At 32.2% G+C, this 21,348-nt stretch overlaps 1 protein-coding gene across 1 annotated transcript; it reads left to right on the top strand.

Annotated features, from left to right (window-relative positions):
- The first annotated feature begins 441 nt into the window (after positions 1-441).
- Positions 442-1,506, top strand: LOC114173208 (amino acid transporter AVT1I-like). The gene is made up of 2 exons (XM_028057470.2): positions 442-957; positions 1,084-1,506. The coding sequence occupies exons 1-2, from the start codon at positions 466-468 to the stop codon at positions 1,489-1,491; spliced, it is 900 nt and encodes a 299-aa protein (XP_027913271.2). The 5' UTR covers positions 442-465; the 3' UTR covers positions 1,492-1,506.
- Positions 1,507-21,348: the final 19,842 nt, after the last annotated feature.

Here is a 21,348-nt window from a genome sequence, read left to right on the forward strand (position 1 = left end):
TTTCGTATTGTTTTGCCCTATTTTGCACATAAACGTTTTTGTGACCTTTTGAACAATGAAAACAACTTCAAATTTTTATGTATTTATTAGACCAATTCTGAGAGCAAATTCAATCCATTCCAAATTCAAACTTCTTACGTAGAAAAATATCAACACCCTCTCTCATCAACCATTGTATGTGATTTTGTTAAGAATGTCAAAACAACTTTCCTCCAATCCTTCTTTCGTACCTACCTTAATGGACTTAAGAGATATCCCACTTCAACTTATTGAAATAATTTGTTTCTGTTATATGTATAAACATAATCCAAGGCTAATGTTTTGTGTGCGATTTTGGTTTAATTTCCAGGCGTGGGCATACTCTCAGTTCCGTACGCTCTTGCATCAGGAGGCTGGTTAAGCTTGGCTCTTCTGTTTTCTATTGCCGCTGCTGCATTTTACACGGGTCTTCTGATTAAAAGATGCATGGATATGAATACGAATATCAAAACCTACCCTGATATAGGTAAACTTGCATTTGGAAAGACAGGGAGACTAATAGTGTCAGTATCCATGTACACGGAACTATATCTTGTTTCAATAGGATTCTTGATTCTAGAAGGTGATAACTTGAGTAACATGTTTCCCAACGCCAAGGTTTCGATAGCTGCCTTAACAATTGCAGGGAAACAATTCTTTGTGATATTGGTTGCCCTTATCATTCTGCCCACAGTTTGGTTGGATAACTTGAGTCTACTCTCTTATGTATCTGCAAGTGGAGTTTTTGCTTCTCTTCTCATCATCCTTTCAATAACATGGACTGCAACATTTGATGGAGTTGGTTTTCATCATAAAGGAACTCTTGTGCATTGGAATGGTCTCCCCACAGCTGTTAGCTTGTACGCCTTCTGTTATTGTGCACATCCTGTCTTTCCCACATTGTACAATTCGATGGAAAACAAACATCAGTTCTCTAACGTAAGTACTCATGTTTGATTTGAATTGAAGTGGTCTATATTGTCCTATATTCAAGTAAAGAGTGTATCTTTCACTTTCTTGCTTTTTCCATGTAATTAATGAATTTTAGTTTTCTGAACATTGCAGGTCCTAATTGTATGTTTTGTCCTAACCACTGTGGGTTATGCATCGATGGCTATAGTGGGTTATTTAATGTTTGGTGACGGGGCTGAATCACAAATAACATTGAACCTGCCTCTGGACAAAGTTAGCTCAAAGTTAGCAATATACACAACCTTGGTGAATCCCATATCCAAGTTTGCTTTGATGGCAACACCTATTACGAATGCTTTGAAAGACTTGCTTCCGAAAACGTACAAGAATAGGGTGACGAGCATCTTACTAAGCACAGTGTTGGTAATGAGCACCACCGTTGTTGCTCTTACTGTCCCTTTCTTTGGGTCTCTCATGTCCCTGGTTGGAGCCTTTCTAAGTGTCACAGCTTCTATTCTGCTTCCATGCTTGTGCTACTTGAAGATTTCGGGCACTTACTAGAAATTTGGGTATGAGACGGTAGCCATAGTGATAATAATAATTGCAGCTATTGTAATGGAAATTTCTGGGACCTACATCTCTCTCGTGGAAATAGTCCAAAATTTGTGAAGGACAATGCAGTGATCCGCTCTCACTACAAGAAAAAGTATCTATAGTGATACTAATATTCATCACTAAAAATTATAAATATGTCACTAATATCATCTTGTGACAATAATTAAGATGTCACTAATAACTTTATCACTATTGTACTTGTGACAATATTTTTATATATCACTAAAATTAAAGTATATCGTGACAAAAATAATTATCACTAATAATTTTTTATAATAGTGACAAAAGTACACTATCACTAAAATTAAAGTATATTGTGACAAAAATCATTATCACTAATAATTTTTTATAATAGTGACAAAAATACACTATCACTAAAATTAAACTATATTGTGGTAAAAATAATTGTCATTATAGTAATTTAATGTAATAGTGACAAAAAGACACTATCACACATATACGATCAATCAGTAGTCACTAATATATATTTTATATATAATAAAAATATCAATTAATTGTCACTCTTAATACTCTAATTACTATTATATTTGTGACAATATTTTAAAATTATGTTATTAATTCAAATATTTTAGGATAATTATGAATTATTTTTATAATTATTAATTATTTTTTATAATTATCATTAGAAATTATGTTAATATTTAATTGTCACATTCCTTCCATATCATAATAAATAGACAAATAATTGAAAAGTGTTAAAATAAATAACAAAAGAAAATAAATGTACATCAAATATAAATATTAAAATATAAATTATTAATTACATTTTAAATGATAAAAAAACACTATAAATATATACTAATGAATCCAAATATAATACATATGACCATTTATAACTCTATTTCTAAATTAAGTGTTCTTTTTTGTGCATCTTCATCTTGACTTCGAACAAATTGTTTCGCCACACCCTTTGAATGATTCAATTGTATTCTAACACAGAATCAAAGTGTTTTCCTCAAAGGACAAGTTATTTTTCAATTTCTTCTCTGTGCACCTCAATCTCCTTCATCAAATTGTCCTGTAAAATATTGAAATAGAATAATTAACATCATGAATATATCTACAATGCCAAACAATAGCAAAACAATTTTAATCAATTGTATTCTAACACAGAATTAAAGTGTTTTCCTCAAAGGACAAGTTATTTTTCAATTTCTTCTTCGTGCACCTCAATCCCCTTTATCAAATTGTCCTGTAAAATATTGAAATAGAATAATTAACATCATGAATATATCTACAATGTCAAACAATAGCAAAACAATTTTAATCAACTTTAAACTCACCTACAAGGTAATACGACATAAAGATTCAAGATTGGTGTACTTGTAAGTAAATATGAAAACAATGAATTAGGATGACATTAAAGCAAAATATTAACATCTAATGGAAAGAAAATGAAACTGCATATTTAACTTGTTTTATCAATTACCATGAAAAAGAAACAAATAGATTCTATAGTCTCACCATGAGAAAGGAACAATTAGATTCTTGAGTCTCACGTGAAACAGGAACAATAGGTATTTCATAGACATGACATAAACAATTATATAGCGTTACAAATAATTGAAAAAAGAGAAAGAGAAAAGTTAATACCGTAGATAGACAAATTAGGTTCTTCCCTCATGGACATTTGATTAAGAATTTGAGTTGGAACTTCAATATATTTCTTTGTGTGTTCTGGCGTAAGCTTATGAATTAAAAACTGATGTTTTTAAAGGAGGTGAGAACTATGGAAAGAGAAACTGCATACAGTTATACCACAAAAATCTCACAATTTTTGAAAACTAACTCCCTAAATATCTGACTAAAAATCTAATATTACATTAATATTTCAAATTTTAATAAAACTACCTGTCAATTTTCTAATAGCGCCAAATAAAAATTTCTAATAGCGCCAAATAAGAGCGCTTATAATTTTTGTTTAGTAACCGAACTTTCATAATAAAATCCTCATATATTAAACAAACAATTTTATATTTAATTTTTTTTAAACTGTTTGATTTTATATAATAAAAAGTTTAATATTTAATCAAACAAAATTTATAATTATATATTTTTATATTAATATAACTTAATAATGATCATGTAATAATATATCCTAATAACGCTAGCAAACAAATTTTATAATCTTTTTAAAACAAATCAATTATATATATATATATATATATATATATATATATATATATATATATATATATATATATATATATCATAAATAAGAATCAATTTTATTTTTAGAGATATAAAATTAAAGATAAGGTTTAATAAAATATATAAAAAAATAAATTTAGTTCATACTTTATAATTAATTTATTAATTTAATTTTTAATTTATTAAAATATTATTTGGTATATTTAATTAAATTTAATAATTTAATATATTCAAGTATGTAAAATATTGGGTATCTATTGATATTTGAGATATATGCAGATCATAAATTATATGATTTTGAAAATTATTTTAATGTTAAAGACTAAGCTTTTTATTCCTTGAGTAGCAAGAAAAATAAAAGAACAAATTCTTTATCATGCATTCAACTTAGGGTTTTGACACCTAATTCAAACAAAAAGGTTTCTATATATTGTGTTGGTAGAAGAAAATAGAAAACAAATTTTTATCCATTCATTTATGTGTTGACATAATCATGCATAATGTACATATTATTCATCAAATTCAAAAAGGAAAAGAAAAAAATAATTTCTACCTTTCGTATTGAAACTCTCTTCAGTCATACCAATGATTATCAAATCCTTTCTTCAGAAAATGAAAAAAAAAATGTTTAGTTGGCTCTTTAGGTTAATGATCCTCTTCATTCATATGAAATGACCTATATACCAACCTCAAATTCTTTAAAAAAATATGGTTTCTTTACATACGACCCTCTTTATATGAATTGTCACTAATTTCATTTTGTTCCATTTACATTGAGAACACCCTCTGTGTGGGAATGGTAATCGATTTGCTTGTATCAGGACCCTCTCCAAAGAAATAGTAATTGATCTCTTTATGTTTCATTTAATTCAAGGTCTCTTCTGTTGGAATGGTCGTTTGCACCTAGACTATGTCCATGAGATTTGCCAAATATATTTTTTCAAATCGAGACATTTACTTGGTATTTGTTAGAGCTGTCAAAACGGGTAACCCAGTCCGATCTGGCTCGATTGACCACGGATTAATTACTTAGTAAGTCAACCCAACCTGGCTCACTCATTAGCGAGCCAAAAAAAAATCCAACCCGACCTGGCCCACCACGGGTTGGTGGGTTAAATGGATTGGCTCACAGGCTCACTTAATTAAAAAATACAATTTTTTTATTTCTTGTTTAAGTCAAAACTAGATTATAATTCTAATTAAAATCTAAATAAACTTTAATACAATCCAAATACAAATCAAAATCACAAAAATACAAATTATCTATGTGTTAGCTAAAAAAAATCTAACATGACCCAAAAACAAAGCCCAACTTAACACAAAATACTTATATGACCCTTTATTTACAAGTTGATAAGCCAACTCGGTCTACCACGGGTTCAACCCGGGTGAGCAGGGTTCTAGGTGACCCAGGTAAAAAATCAACCCGTATTGAAATTTGTAAAAAAATTTCAACCCAACCCAGCCTGAACCCATGGTGAGTCGGGTTGGCTCGCGGGTTCCAACTCATTTTGATAACTCTAGTATTTGTCACCAAATCTTCGTAAATAAAGATCATCTCCTTGGAAATGATCTAAGATTATCTAATCCATATTTCAAATGATAAAAAAAAAAAAAATTGGGACCCGTTACATGATAATGTACTATCTTTTCGATAAAAAAATCTTATACCTATCAATAGTTGAATATGTAAACTTCAAATTTTAAAAAAATTAAAATTAGAAAAATATGTTAAATATAGACCTACTATATAATTTAGATATTTCAAATTTAATATGTTGAATTTAAATTTAAAATAAATATATTATTTATTAATATCATAGTATAAAAGTATGTACAAATAGATAATTTAATGTATTAGTGAAATTAATTTTATAAATATGAAGTGGCGTAGTGGAAATAGAACTAATTTTTAAATAAAAGAACTAGAGTTTAAATTTAAAATAAAACAAATTTATTATTATTTTTAACCATTACCGATAATATAATGAAAGTTAATATTATATTTTTATACGAAAAATAATTTTGTCATAATAACTATGATATTTTGTTGTTTTAAATAAAATTTAAAAAAAACGGTTACATATATAAATAATGACAAATTTTTATCTCTATCACTATTAATTATATTGTAAAAAAACAGTTATTTGTGACATATATATTTTGTCATTTTTAATAAATTTTTTGTTTCAAATTAAAAGATAATTATAAATTATGAATAAATGGTGACAAAATTTATATTTATTATTGTATTAACCACGTTGTGACAAAATGAAAATAATATCTACTTATAAAATAAAAATATGTTACTCATATCTGAACAAAGAAGAATTTAATATTTTTTAATATATATATATATATATATATATATATTTATTTATTTAATATTTTTTAATATATATATTATTTTAAACATAGGAAATAAATTTGTTATACATTATTATTATTATTATTATTATTATTATTATTATTATTATTATTATTATTATTATTATTATTAATAATGAAACAAATATTTTAGTATTGTAATAATTAATAGTTTATTACTAATAAAAATAAAAACTAAATTATTAATATTTAATAATTTATATATTAATAATAATTTTATTTAATAAATTTTTTAATATTGTTTTTGTGACATTTTTTTATTTTATCACTATTATAATTAATAATTGTGACAAATAAAAATTTAGTCACAACTAATATATAAAAAATGACAAAATTTGTATTTGTCACTAAATTTTTGTCACTAAAATTCATTTTTGTTGTAGTGTCTCTTGACTACAAAATTTCCAGAAAAAAATAAGTATTTTTTCACATGCGTATTAAGCTTTGTTAGCTGGGATAGATCTAAGAGAGAGTCTAAAGATAGATTTGTGTTGATTTGAGTTGATGAATATGTGTGTTTTTTTGAGTGAATTCACTTGAGAGAGTGGATAGGTTTAAGTAGATTTAAGATGGAATTATGTATTTTTTTTAAGGGATTTAGAATTGATTATGAATAAATTTAGAAATAAATTTTGTGAAAGTTTGTGAAAGATTTGATTGATGTGATTTATTAAAAAATATGTTTTAATAGAAGTATAAATGAGATTACCATTTTGTCCTTAATTTAATAAGTAGTATATATTAATATTTGTATTAGTAAAAAAAAAAACAGTATTCATAAACTAAGCACGTGGATAGAATTCTCTCAACTTTAACCAACCAACAGATACGTTTCATGATATGGGATTCAATCCCTCACCCCATATCCAATCCATTCAAAATGAGATTGAATCCCTCAACAAGCCAATTCCAATGGTATCGAATCCCTCAAGCCATAGATCTGATCCATTCAAATGGGGATCGAATATCTCACTTTCTTTGTTAACATAGATCCTTTGTGGGACCGGATCCCTTGTTTAAGCACACTCAGCTCTCTATGTTCAGCTCCCTCACACGATGGATGGGTAAAATTGTCATTAAGCCGGTGAATTCACTCAAATCAGCGCATAAGTGGGGAGATTGCAATCCTTCTCCATCCCCCTGATCACCTCTATGCCTTTTCTCTTAAAACCTACCAAGCGAAATTAACTTCATAATTCATCTTCGCTTTGCCACTCTATCTCAAATGAACACAACATTTTGTAAAAGTTAGTGAGTGATTTGATTGATGTAATAAATTAAAAAAAAGTTTTAATAGATAAAAATTTGAAAATTACTAAAATATCCTTGATGGTAAAAATAAAATTAAATAATTATTAGATGAATTAAAAATATTAAAATTTAACAATATAATAATTATATTTAATTATTATACATATTATTATATACAAATATGTTATTAGTTACTACATATATTATTAATTATTTTATATAAATATATTATTATTATTATTAATTATTATTATATATATTATTTATTATATATAAAATCGGTTATATATATAATAATAAATTAATAATAATAAATAATATAATAGTAATAATAATTAATTATAATATATTATGATTAATAATTATATATAATATAAAAAAGACATAAAAGTAAAGTAAGTTTAAATTTGTTCATATCTTCACGAATGGATGGATTTTAGTAGAAGAGGCACAAATCTATTTTTACTTTTCTGCTTGAATCATTTAACGAGAACATGCAAAATATTTTACATCCAACTTCGTAAATCAGTGTATTGTTATTATCTGTTCGAACCAACAAAGCCTTAGAAAGGTTAAAACATCGCAACACAAGAATTCATCTTTTGAAGGTCCAATGGAAGATTCCGCATGGTGAAGAGACCAAGTTGAATGAATACATGTATCACATGTCTGGAGTCTTAAAATAATCATATTAACATTATAGTTGTACTCCCAAAACCGACAACTTATTTTGTATTTATAAACATTTGAGAGTTCAGCATAGAGTATAACACTTGCAAAAAATAAACTCAGGTTATCTTTTTTAGGAGTTTTCCTGCATCTCGCAATCTTATCAAACATTAATTTATGGCGTCTTTTATTTATCTAGGTTTTTTCTATTTTATTTATAATTTATAATTTTCTTTTCTTAATTGATTCGATCCCTAAATATATGTATCTTTTATACTCGAAGTAAACTTTTTACTAAATTCTTTTCTAACAACTCAATCAATGCAAATAGCTTTTAGAAAATCAACCCAAATCCAAGTTTTAACGTGTCCAATTTAATCTTTAACTCTCCCGGTTCGTCATAATCTTAATTTACTGAGTTTCATCGTCAAAATCTCATCTCCTTTTAGAAATAATTTAGTCAGATTTTTTTTTTTTAATCAAGTGGAAGCTTGAAAACTTTTAACTTCTATTTATAAATTTCATCTCTCATATATTTATTTGCAATATACTATTATAATAATAATTGGCCCTTTCATGTAACACATTCATTTGAGATAAATGAAAAAAAAAACTTTTACTGGTTGACAAAGTGATTTTTAACATAGTTTGACAAAATAGGTAAAAAGATATTATTTTATTATTTTATTTTAATTAAAAAATAAAATTTAATTTACTTTAATTCCATTTATAGAAACCTTTTTAAGTTTGTCAATTTTTTTTGTCAAAAAAGATAATTTTCCAAATGAAAACTTGTTATTCTCATATTTGTTTCAAACTTTATATACAATTCTTGTAGTTTTTTATGTTGATAACATAATTTTAAAGATTGGAGAATTAATAATTAGTATTAGGAGTATTATTAATTTTCATGAATGTGTATTTCATGCATTTCTAATACAAAAATTACAAATTAAGTAACAAATAATTTTACCGTATACACTATTATTAAAAAACTATTTTAAAACCAATTGTGTACGGAAAGGATAAATATACCAATTTTCTTTAATATTAAGAAATAAGGATTTTTACAATTATAAATCTTGATAATCATTATTCTTATTCTAAAACCGGTTTAGATAATGGTTAGTCTTATGTTTTTTAAGGTATTTATATAAATTTTTTAAAAGTAAAATCGTATTTTTTTTTTGTTTTTATGATATTTCAAATTATACGATATTAAATTATCTAATAAAACTAATTTAGCATTTTATTTGTTAGCATAATTTTCTAGAAAATACAGGAGAAGCATTCCAAAGACATTATTTTTTAAAAATATTACATTTTATAAAACAATTAAATATAAAAATAAACCTTCTTAATTTCATATTTTTAAAAACTCATTAAAGTCTACATGTTTAAGTGTCTCTAAGTTCCCACACTCTCATGAAAAGATGGATTTGGGGAAAACAGTGAAGATGAATTTGTGTCCATAAATATATATGTTTCTTTGTTTGGACTTAGAGGACAAAGTGAATAGATTTGAAAATAAATTTTGTTAAAGACGGTAAATGATTTGATTGATGTGATAAATAAAATAAAAAGTTAAAATAAATAAAATTTGAAGATTACTAAAATACTTTTTATGGTAAAGTTATATGAAATGATTTTTAGATTAGTTAAAAATATTAAATTTTAAAAACTATTATTTAATAAATTTTAAGAAAAATATTAATAAAAAGATGTTATATTAAATTATTATTATTATTTTTATAATAATTACAATTATGTGAAGTTATTATTAATAATTAATATTATTATTAATTATGATGTATATTATTGTTATATATATATATATATATATATATATATATATATATATATATATATATATATATATTAATATTGGTTGCCCTTACAAACTCTATATAACACACATTAGTACTGGTTAGCTAATCATTGCTTTCTCACTCTCTCTCACACAACACACACCAGCACTGGTTAGCTCATCCGTGCTCTCCTACTCTTACACACTCCACATAACACACACTGTAACATCCCGTCAGGATATTACTAATTTATAAATAAATAAATGGAATAAATAAAACAGCGCGTTTAATAATACCTCATTTTCCCAAAACGCGGGAAAATTTAAAGCTTTATTAATTAAGCGGATAAATTTTAGAACGTCCATTACATAATTAAAACCACAATGTTATTTAGTCACCCATCCGGGTTTACAAATGTTTTCAAAACAAAGTAATACAAGTAAAAGTTTCCCAAGTCAATCCCCCCTCCGCGACTAAGCTGCACCAGAGCCACCTGCATCACCAACATCTGCTCCCGTGTACCGCGTACACGATCATCGCCACACACACGCAGATAGGGTGAGCTTAGCAGATAAATCACATATATATACAAAGCTATAAACATATATATATATATATATATATATATATATATATATAAATCAGTATACATACACATAACATCCCTTAACTTAACTTTCCACATTGCCCTATATTTTTATTTCCGCAATCTGATCCCCAATACGGTTATTCGTGTGCTACCTCGTCTGATGATTACTTCAAGGTGACTTGCTGCCATACCTATCGGCCACAACCGATAGAGCACGTGCGGGAAAACATGCTACGGATCATACACCGTAACGCCAGGTAGAGTTCCCATATACGAACATAGTCCGTATCGTCCCAAGACTACCAAACTCGTCAGCCAACAACTGAGGAGGGCAATCTATCCGGACCCATCCGTACTGGCCACAACCAGCACACTCACACCGGCAACACTCGCCAACCCGAGCCACAACTCAAGGGTTCCTCGTGTTCATCCGCCATCCCGAGCCACAACTCTAGAGATGTTATTCCGAGCCACAACTCAAGGAATACCACGTGCTTAACCCCTATCCCGAGCCACAACTCAAGGGATACGTTCCGAGCCACAACTCCAGGAACACCAGCAATCTCACCCTTAAAGCATCATTAGACGCACCGTAGACCACAAATTTATAATCAAAACTCAAGCTGCAGCAGTATGAATCGCCTGGCGCGGGACACGTACCGCTAGGCGTTGCCAACTTCCAGACCGCCTGGCGGAGGACACGTGCCGCCAGGCGCCAAGCGCCCCATAAATCACAATTTCTGCAACTACCGCCTAGCGGAACCGTTTCCATCGCCAGGCGGATGCTGTTCCATAGACCACGAATTTCGTCGCCATCGCCTGGCGGGACCCCCCTACCGCCGGGCGCCTCCTGCACCAGAGCTAGGGGTGTCAAAATGGGTCGGGCCCGATGGGCCGGCCCGCCAGCCCGACAAAAAAAGCATGGGCCGGGTCAAGAAATTCAGCCCGCCAGCCCCCTACAGCCCGGCCCGTCAAGCCCGCTGGCCCGTCGGGCCAACCCGTGGGCTAAAAGGGGCCAGCCCGCGGCCCGTCCAACTTAACTAAAAAAACCCCACCTGCATATTATTTTCAGCATACCTCTCACACTCACACACTCTTCTCTCTGCGCTCCCCACCACCCACCCACAATCTCTCCCTCCGCGCACTCTCTCTCTGGGCTCGCTTCTCTTCCACTGACGTCGCGGCTGGCCACCGCGAAACACACAGGCCACCACGCTAACCATACCCGCCGCTTCTCTTCTCCTCCACCTTCACCGCGAAAACAGCGTCCACGAACACCGCGAAAACAGCGGAGCCACCATCGGACTGCGATTGACGAACGATTTCGACCGCTACGACCACCACGAACACAGATTTGTTTGTAATTTGCGTTCTGGTTCCCTTTTCTTTCAATTTGTAACCTAAATTTATGATTTTCGTAACCCTAAAATTGGTTTCCTATAATTGGAAGTTATGGTGGTTGCATGCCAACGTGAGGAGCGTGAGTGTGATGGTAAGGGGCGGGGGAAACGTCGGGAAAGCATTGCGAGGGGTCTGGATAAGGGTGGAAGGGGTGCGGGGAAGATCTGAATTGGGCATTGTGAGGGTGGTGCGGCGGAACGACGTCGTGTGGATGGAAGGCGTTTTGAGTGTGGGGGAGAGAGGGGTTGGTTCTGTGATCGCGAATGAGCTGTAACCTGCGCTAGTCGTCGGAGAAATTGAGAGGGTGGGTGTTGTTTTCGTGGATTCGGGGTCTCTTGAAATTCTGGAAATTAGGGTTGGCGGAGGCGTAAGGAAGAGGGGGTTGGTGTGGGTGGTGATAGGGTGGGGGCGGAGGAGCGGGGCAGAAGGGGAAGTGGGAGAGGGAGCAAGTGGGGCAGCCCGCGGGCCAGCCCGCCAGCCCGCCTGCCCGCCAGCTTGCGGGCCGGGTTCAAAAGTGTAACCCGTTTCACCCTTGCGGGCCAGCCCGGCCCGGCCCGTATAAATCGGGCCAAAATCGGGCCGGGTCAAAACGGGCCGGGCTGGCCCGTTTTGACATCCCTAACCAGAGCCCTACTGTTGCCTCTCTACCGCCTGACGGACCTAACTCTGTCGCCAGGCGTCGTATCAGTACTTATGTAGTACTGGTTTTGGTCAATTACCCTTCGCATCTTGCCCTCACACTCATCCTCAATCCATCATACTCCTAGCTCAGTGCATGGTACTGTTCACTTAGGTGAAACTTTACCACTCTCCCTCTCTACTAAAATTCTCCATAAAATAATTACAAGCCAAGGAACTCACCCATGGTTAGGTGTCATTCTTATTTTTCCCTAATTCCATACTGATGCGCAGGTTATTAAGGCTCTAACAGTACTAGAATATCCCGTGACCTAACATACTTCCCAAGCTTCCTATTACCATTATCTCAACCAATTTATACACTTCCCAAGTTCGCTTATATAGTAAGAGGGAAAATATCATTACCGTAGTGAAATCTCTGTACTCTATCCCTTCACAGATACACTAGAAATTGATTTACCAAGGGACCGAACACCAATTATCCTAAAACACCCTCCTAGACCAGAATAACCACAAGCATCCACGTCACTGTACTGGCGCCTGGCGGCTAGGCCCGTGCCGCCGGGCGGTGCATCAGACTTATGGTAAAATTCCCAGAATTCCCACACCCTCGCCGTCTCACTCTCCCTTGTTTTTTCATTCCAGATTAATCTCCATCATTTCTCGCGCCATCTCCCTTATATATCGTATTCCTCGCAACTTACCCCCACCTCTATTAAAATTATTCAAGCATTCCAATCACTGACCACTCTCATGACATCAAACCCCAAATGTTCAACCCTAAACACTTGGTCACTGTTCCATTGAATTTCCATGTCAATTACACTCGAAATCAAAACACTTCTACACAAGATCCACTCATAAGACTCACCCCTTGATTTCCTTCCGAACAATTCACGCCAAACACTCAAGTAAAGCCTAAAACGAGTATTTAACCCGCGCCGCCTGGCGATCATAACCAATCCCGTCAGGCGGTTCATCCCAACAACACCCAGAATGGCCCAGACTATGAGTCGCCTGGCGGTACAGGGATTCACCGCCAGGCGCTGCAACTCAAAACACAGCGAAATGCACACAAATGGATGAGCCGCCTAGCGGCTATGTATAGCCCGCCAGGCGGTTTCTGGAAAATTTTCAGAATTCAACAGAACCTCAGAATAAACATAGTGCATGCATATCTTAAACATTACTTTCACAGAATTCATACCAAACAACAGTATAATCGCGGTAAAATCCCCTAACCTGGTTCTCCTTCGCTTAAGCTTGACAATTTGTAGGATTCCCCCTTGATCACCCTCCTTCCTTGCTTCCTCCCTATTCAGCCACGTAAAATCACACAAAAATATAAAGTTTAATGTAAGTTCTCCAAGGCTCGAACCCACAACCATGTAATCACCAAGTCTATATCAAACCATTTAACCAATTCATATTTCTTGCTAGGAATCACGATTCAATTATCATAACACACAAGAACATGTTTTCATAAATTAAAATAACAAAACCATAACATCAAAAGTTATAACACATAGGACTCGAACCCAAGTCCTTTCACACAATCAAAGTGCTCTCAACCTCATGAGCTAGCACTTTTCCACATCATACCAACCATAATTTAATGTCATAATTATTACCCCTCCCGTATTTATTAATTAATTATTTATTTAATTAATTAAATTCTACGGGTCTTACACACACCATAACTACACATACCAGCACCGGTTGGATAATCCGTGCTCTCACTCTCACACTCCGTACAACACACACTACAACACTCTCACATCAAAGTTTAATGGCACGTGAATGGACAAAATCGTAAAATCATACTTCATCCACTCAAATATTTTCATCCTTGATGAGATGGGTTAATCAGCCTACTTATCAAATTGGTATTTTTTTCTCTCTCTCCCAAATCAGCTAAAAGGATTTGTAAGTAAACCCATAAATTTGTCCTATCACATTCTTCCACACAATACCACCCAAATAAATAACTAATTTAATAACGTGAGTCATCTGCCACTAACATGAAACCCCAAAGCACGAGTGAGGTGTTGGAACGAACCAGAGTTCCTCCACAAACAGGAACAGGAACAGGAACACGAACACGTCAGCAACCCCTGAATTGCATAGGACCTCATTCTTCTCCGCCACGAACACGAACTCGCTGGAACGAACCCACCTTCCTGCACCGTTGACGTATAGCCACAATGCCACAACAAAGTGGCACAGAGCAGTGACAACCTTCGTCAGAGCACAGTAGTGGCTGTGGTGGACGGTGGCGCAATGGTGTGACGAAGTGTGGTGGAGTTCGCGTAGAGAGGAACAACAACTTCGAGTTTGGGACGAAGATGAACAGTGCTGGGTTCGCGAATTTGGAACCCTAAATAAGGGATATGGCATCGGTTCAATTAATAACCGATGCATAAAGTGGAATAGGCCTCGATCCTATTCCACCCGAGGCCAAAGCCTCTGCTGTCAGTGGCATTTTTGAAATTTTGGGTAACTCTGACGCGTTATAGGTCTCGGTTGAGTGATAACCGAATCATAAAAGCCCTTATAGGCTTCGGTTGGATTGAGACCCGAGGCAAAAGAGTTTAAAAATTTTCAAAAATGTCACCGCGTTCTTATAGGCTTCGATTCCGCAATAACCGAAACTTATAAGACGATGTAAAAACACGATTCTGCACTAGTGTTTCTTAAGAGCAATTAAATTTAAGAAATAAATTAGTCATAAATTTATTATATCGCAAAATGTATTTGCAAATAAATTTACACATGTAAACAATTTAACACTCAAACTATATTTCTAAATTTTAAATATTAAATTACAGTACAACCAAAATTTTCCGTATTAATTTATATTTTCCTTCTGTTGATGCATCAAACTTTTATATTAGCATTATGTTTTCAGATATTATAAAATTGTGTCTAGATGTTCGTAATTTTGGATGGTGTTCAGAACGCAAACTTATCATCTGCAATGACAACCCTTAGAAAACATCATAAGTAGTTCAAAAGTTTTCATACCTAAGAAATATAATATAGTTTCTTTAAATTTGTTGAGATAAAAAACATGTAAAAATGTATGAATTTGAGATTGAATTGAATATACAAATATAGAGAGGGAGATATTTTCAAGACGATGGTTAACTTACCAATTTAATTTGATTTGAAAATCTTGTGATGATATACTTTACACAATAATATTTAATATTACATACAAGTTTTCAAATAATTTATTATTATTATTATTATTATTTTACTATATTTTATAAACCTTAAAATATATTTGGATAATATATTATCAGAATTATATGCATATATATATATATATATATATATTAATAAATATGGAATGTCACACATGTTCTTTTCTTCTAATCTTTTTAAAGAAAACACCATAAGGAAGTTTAATAAAGGAAAAAAAATCCATTTATTCTACATCTACTTTTTTATTTTGGTTATTTGTATAATTTTATATGGAGTTTTCCCTTCTACTTTTAACAATAGAAAACTAGTAAAATTTTGTCCCTCTACCATTTTTCCTCTTAAACCAAATATACCATTTAGATATTTCGAAGAGAAATGAGTTGATTCTTCAACCAAGTCACCGACAACGAATTTGAACGCAGCCTCACAGTCCCCTGACCACAATTAGAAGTAGCACCTAACCCCTCTTTATTTCTTATAATTTTTATTTTCAGAACTAAAGATGTTTCTAGTGCTCGAAAAATACATATATTTTAATTATAAGAATTATGCAAATTTTTACCTTTTATAAAAATTATTTCTAAACTCAGTTTTATTTTACAATTTAGTTTAATTTTTCTATTATCATATTACTAGTAAGAAATATTTTTCAATAATTATTTTTTTAGAGATCGGTGATCACCAACAATTTGTTGATTCGAATAGTAATAAACTTTAAATAATGATTAAAAAAATTAAATACATAGAAAAAAAAATCAAAGGAAAAAGTATAAAAGGAAGTTTCTATATTTAAATCGAAAAGCTACGATGTTTTTAAAATTATGATCAAACTATTAATTTAATAAAAAAGAATCTATTTTATTCCCTTTGCCTTTTATTTTTGTCTTGTATGGGGAAGTTTTCTATAACGGTCATCACAACAAGTGAATTACTTGCAGAAGAGAACAGCAGTGTTATCGTTTATTTATAAGCAAAACAGTGGAAACCTATAATACTCTCACTCTTTCATCACAAGGGTTCCAATGGATGCTGCCCACTGTCAACTAAACCATAACCTTAACTTTCCCCTCATCCAAGACCAAACCCTACGCTGCCATGAAAGCAATCAAAATCCTCAAACAGATTCTGCAAATACCACATCTTTCCTCAATACTTGTCTCAATGGACTCAATGCTTTGTCAGGTACTATTTCTCGTCTTCTCACTCACTATTCATTTTTTCTGTGCTCTTCTCTCTGCTTCGCATACATGCAGATTTTATTTTTTATAATCCTTTTTGAGTTTGCCGTTGTTTATAGAGCTCAACATGCTACATCCATGTTCTTACATACTTATATATATTAGATCCTCGTTTACCGGTGTGGTTGGTGGTGAATGATTAAGCACGAGGTCCTATTTTTGAGTATTTTAGCTTATACTCTGTCGATTGGAAAATGAAAGTTTAACACAATTTTTTTTTTTTTGCAATCTTTCACGATCTACCTATTTAGATAAAAGAAATATTATTTTATTACTTCATTTTAATTAAAAAATAAAAAATAATCTATTTTAATTTTATTTAAAAATTTTGTCAAATTTATATATATAAAAAATTCTCTATTAATTAGTGGTTGATTAGATGGTTTAGGATGAAAACACGTGATCGTCACAGGTTGTCCATTGGATTATTTGTGTCAACCTTTACTTTATGTTGTGATGAAAGGAGACCACGAAAAGATTTAAATCCAATCCCATTGGACATAAGTGGTAGATAAAGGGCCGGGGGGCCGTCTTAGACTTTCTTAGTCGAATTCGAGCAAGCAGAACTTAACACCGTGTTTGGTAGATAGAAGGAAAAAACAGCCACGACCAATTTGTTCTTTTTTATACAACTTGTTTCTCGTGAAGAGAAATAAAATAAAAATATTTAATTTAAAATCATATCTTTGTTACTTATTATTATTATTATTATTATCATCATCATCATCATCATCCTCATTATTATTATTATTATTATTATTATTATTATTATTATAAAGAGATGGGAATAACAAGTGATGAGAGATAGGAGTAACTTAGGTTAATCACTTGCTTTTTCAAAAAAAAGTCCTTGTACTTTTACCCTACTAAAATGTCATACTTTCTTGTTTTTACTTTTTCTTTTCCATCGCCCTTTACTTTTTATAATAAAGAACATAGCGTAATTAAGAATAAGAATTTCTAAGTTTGTACTATTTTGTATTATTAAATTGAAATAGTGATTATATCTTTACAGTACTATGCAGAAAATAAACCTACACATAAAATTATGGATGGTTATCCTCTTCGGTTACAAGCTAAATTTTAGCTCTATCTTAAAGAATAAGTCAATAAATGAGTTAATTTTATTAAATTAAAAAAAGCTATCACATTCTTAATAAATAGAAACAAATAATATTTAAACGATTAATAATCTCTCCTTTAAATTAGATGTTAAAACATCTAGTTTACTTATGTTGCCTCAATCAAACGTTACATAACGCTGAGTGTCAAAAACTTCTGATTTGAGTGGCTTAGTCATTATATCTATTAATTGATTTTGAGCGCTACAAAAACTTAACTTGATGCTTCTCTCTTTAACAAGATCTCTTAAGAAATGAAACCTAACATCTATATGTTTACTTCTTATTTGAAAGACTAAATTCTTAGATAGTTGAATAACTAGATTACTATCATAAGAAACCAAAATATGCTTATGTTCTTTAAAACCTATGGTCTTCAATATTCTCTTTATCCAAATACATTGGCATGCACATGATGTTGCAGCTATGTACTCTGCTTCTGTTGTAGATAGTGCTACCACTGTCTACTTCTTGGAAGACCATGAAACTGGCCTAGATCCTATTGAAAAAACAAATTCATACATGCTCTCCTTTCTTGTAAAAAATCCAATAACAGTTGTCCCTTTTAAATACCTTAAAATTGTCTTGGTTGCAAACGAATGAGTTTTTGTGGGATTGGACATGAATCGATTAACTAGACTAACTCCATACATCAAGTCTGGTATGGTTGCAGTTAAGTACATAAGACTATCAACCACTTGCTTAAATTGAGTAGCATCTGCTTTAGGCCTTGCATCCTTTCTAGACAACTTTGTTCTTGGGACAATTGAATTCTTGACTGCATTACAATCCATCATGCCAAACTGAGATAAAACCTTTGAGCATATTTCCTTTTATACATAAAAATTCCATGTGCATTTTGCAAAATTTCAACACCAAGAAAATGCCTCATCTTCCAAAGATCAGTCATATCAAATTCTGACATCATGGAGGTTTTAAAGTCATCACATATGATCTCATCATTTCTAGTGTATATTAATTATCTACACATAGACTAAATCAAAATTTTACCTCCCTCTATTGACTTTTGTGAATAACGTATGCTCACAAAAGCATCTTTCAAAACCATGTCGCAAGAAATATGCTTCTATTTTGTTGTACCAAGCTCTTTGTGTTTTTTAAAGCCCATACAATGCCTTTTTTTTAAAAAAAAATTTGTATACCATTTCTTCCATGTCTTTTTCCACAAATCGAACTAGTTGTTGTACATATATTACTTCTTTAAGGTCTCCACGAAGAAATGTGCTTTTTCATATCTAGCTAAAAAATGACCTAGTCAAACTATACAACCATTGAAAGTATGATGCATATGGTGTCCAGTTTAGCAACTGATTCAAAAAAATTTGTTGTAATCCACCTTATAGTGTTATGCATACCTCTTTGCTACTAGACTCGCTTTAAATTTGTCAATTTCTCCATTTTCCTTGAGTTTGGTTTTGAAAACCCATTTATTCCAATTGCCTTTACCCCTTTTTGCACATAAGTCAATTCTCCACTTTTTTTGCTTTTAACTGCTTCCTTAAATGTCACTAGATCATTTTTAGTCACTAATAGCGCACTTGTAATATCATTATTTGATAAGTCGTCTCTTTCTTCATAATTTTCCATCCACATTGATTTTCTTTTGTGCCTTCTATCCCTTCCTTCAATTGGAATCTCAAGTGTTGGGATATGAGATTCATTTATGATGCTTGTTCTAGTACTAAATGTCTTTGTACCTTACTGATTCTCACTTTTTGTTGCATCTTCAAGTTGTGCAGAGTTATGCTTTCCATCTTCTTCCAATTCAATAACATCTTATTGATCTTCTGCTTCATTTTTCTCCCAATTTCAACTCTTGTTTTCTTAAAAAGTTACATCTTTGTTAATGATGATTTATCTATTGATTGGATCAAAAAATCAGTACGCTTTGGATTCATCAATGACTCCAAACAATAAGCATGGCTTACTCTTGTTATCTACCTTAGCTCTCTGTTAGTCTGGTGTGTGAATATGAACTAGGCAACCAAAAACTTGAAAATAATCAACAGAAGGTTTTACTTCACTTCATGCTTCTTTAAGAGTTTTTTCCTGTACGACTGTTATGGAACTTCTATTCAGAATATGAGCACACCATTTTGTTGCTTCCGACCATAAAATCTTTGGAACTTGTCTTTCAACCAACATAAAGCGAACCATATTCATAATGGTTTTGTTCTTCCTTTCCACAACCCCATTTTGCTGAGGAGTGTATGCAACAGTAAATTGTCTCCTCATTCTTGGCTTCTACAAAATTCTTCAAATGCCTTTGAAGAAAATTCTCCTCTTGTGTCTATTCTTAAAGCATATGATACTTTCTCCAGCCTCCTCTTCCATCAAACCTTTGAAACTTTTATAGAAAGAAAAAGTTTCTGATTTCTCACTTAGAAAGTATACCTAAACTTTACATGATAGGTCATCAATAAAACTCAGGATATAATTTTGAGAACCACTCCTTGTTACCACTCCTGCGATTGTTGCACCTCGAGTCTAGAAACCACTCACCCTTCCTCCTTTCTTTGCGTTCTACATGGACCATCAACAATCCTCTTGATCCACTTTGTCCTCCCTTTCAGCATATTTTGCTTTCTTTTCCCACATCGGACACTCATATTGGAAATGTCCAAGCTTATGGCATTTGAAGCATTCAACTTCAGCCATGTTAAATGCTTGTCTTCCCCTTCCTCTACCTCAAACAAATCCTCTATATCTCCCTCTTCCTTTACCTCTTCCACTTCTCTCATCAACAATGACTTGCATGACTTGCTTTTCTATTGTTGAGAATGTCATTCTTTGCTCGTGATCCCAAAGACTACTTTGAAGTTCGTCTATTGTCATGGTATCCATGTTCTTAGATTGTTCAATGGAGCACACCACGTAATTAAACTTGGTTGTCGTAAACCGGAAGATTTTTGCATTTATGACGTTCTCTTGCATATTTTCTCAAACTACTTTCATATTTTTTGCTATCTTCAAAGTTCGAACAAAGTATGTATTCATGAATTCTACTTCCTTCATTTGTAACATTTCAAAGTCCTTGTGTAAGGATTGAAGCTATGCCCTTTTCACTTGTGTCGAATCTTGGAATTTCTGTTTCATGGAGTCCCAAATGTTTTTAGAAGTCTCATCATTCAGAATGGTATCCAAAATTTCTCTATCAATTGCTTGATTTCGACTTTTGTTGCATTTGCCTTATTGGGAACAACTCTAATTCCATGCTCGACCAAGTGCCAATACTCTTTTGATCGAAGAAAATTTTCCATCAACTTTGCCTATTAATCATAATGCCCATCAAATTTTGG

This window comes from Vigna unguiculata, chromosome 2 (assembly GCF_037176805.1).
Source record: "Vigna unguiculata cultivar grain cowpea cultivar isolate G323 ecotype 2 chromosome 2, ASM3717680v1, whole genome shotgun sequence".
Lineage (NCBI taxonomy): Eukaryota > Viridiplantae > Streptophyta > Magnoliopsida > Fabales > Fabaceae > Vigna > Vigna unguiculata.

Coding starts and splice junctions, on each gene's coding strand:
- LOC114173208 (XM_028057470.2), top strand. CDS start 466: ATGGATATGAATACGAATATCAAAACCTACCCTGATATAGGTAAACTT. Junction 958..1,083: donor ACAAACATCAGTTCTCTAAC/GTAAGTACTCAT, acceptor TGAACATTGCAG/GTCCTAATTGTATGTTTTGT.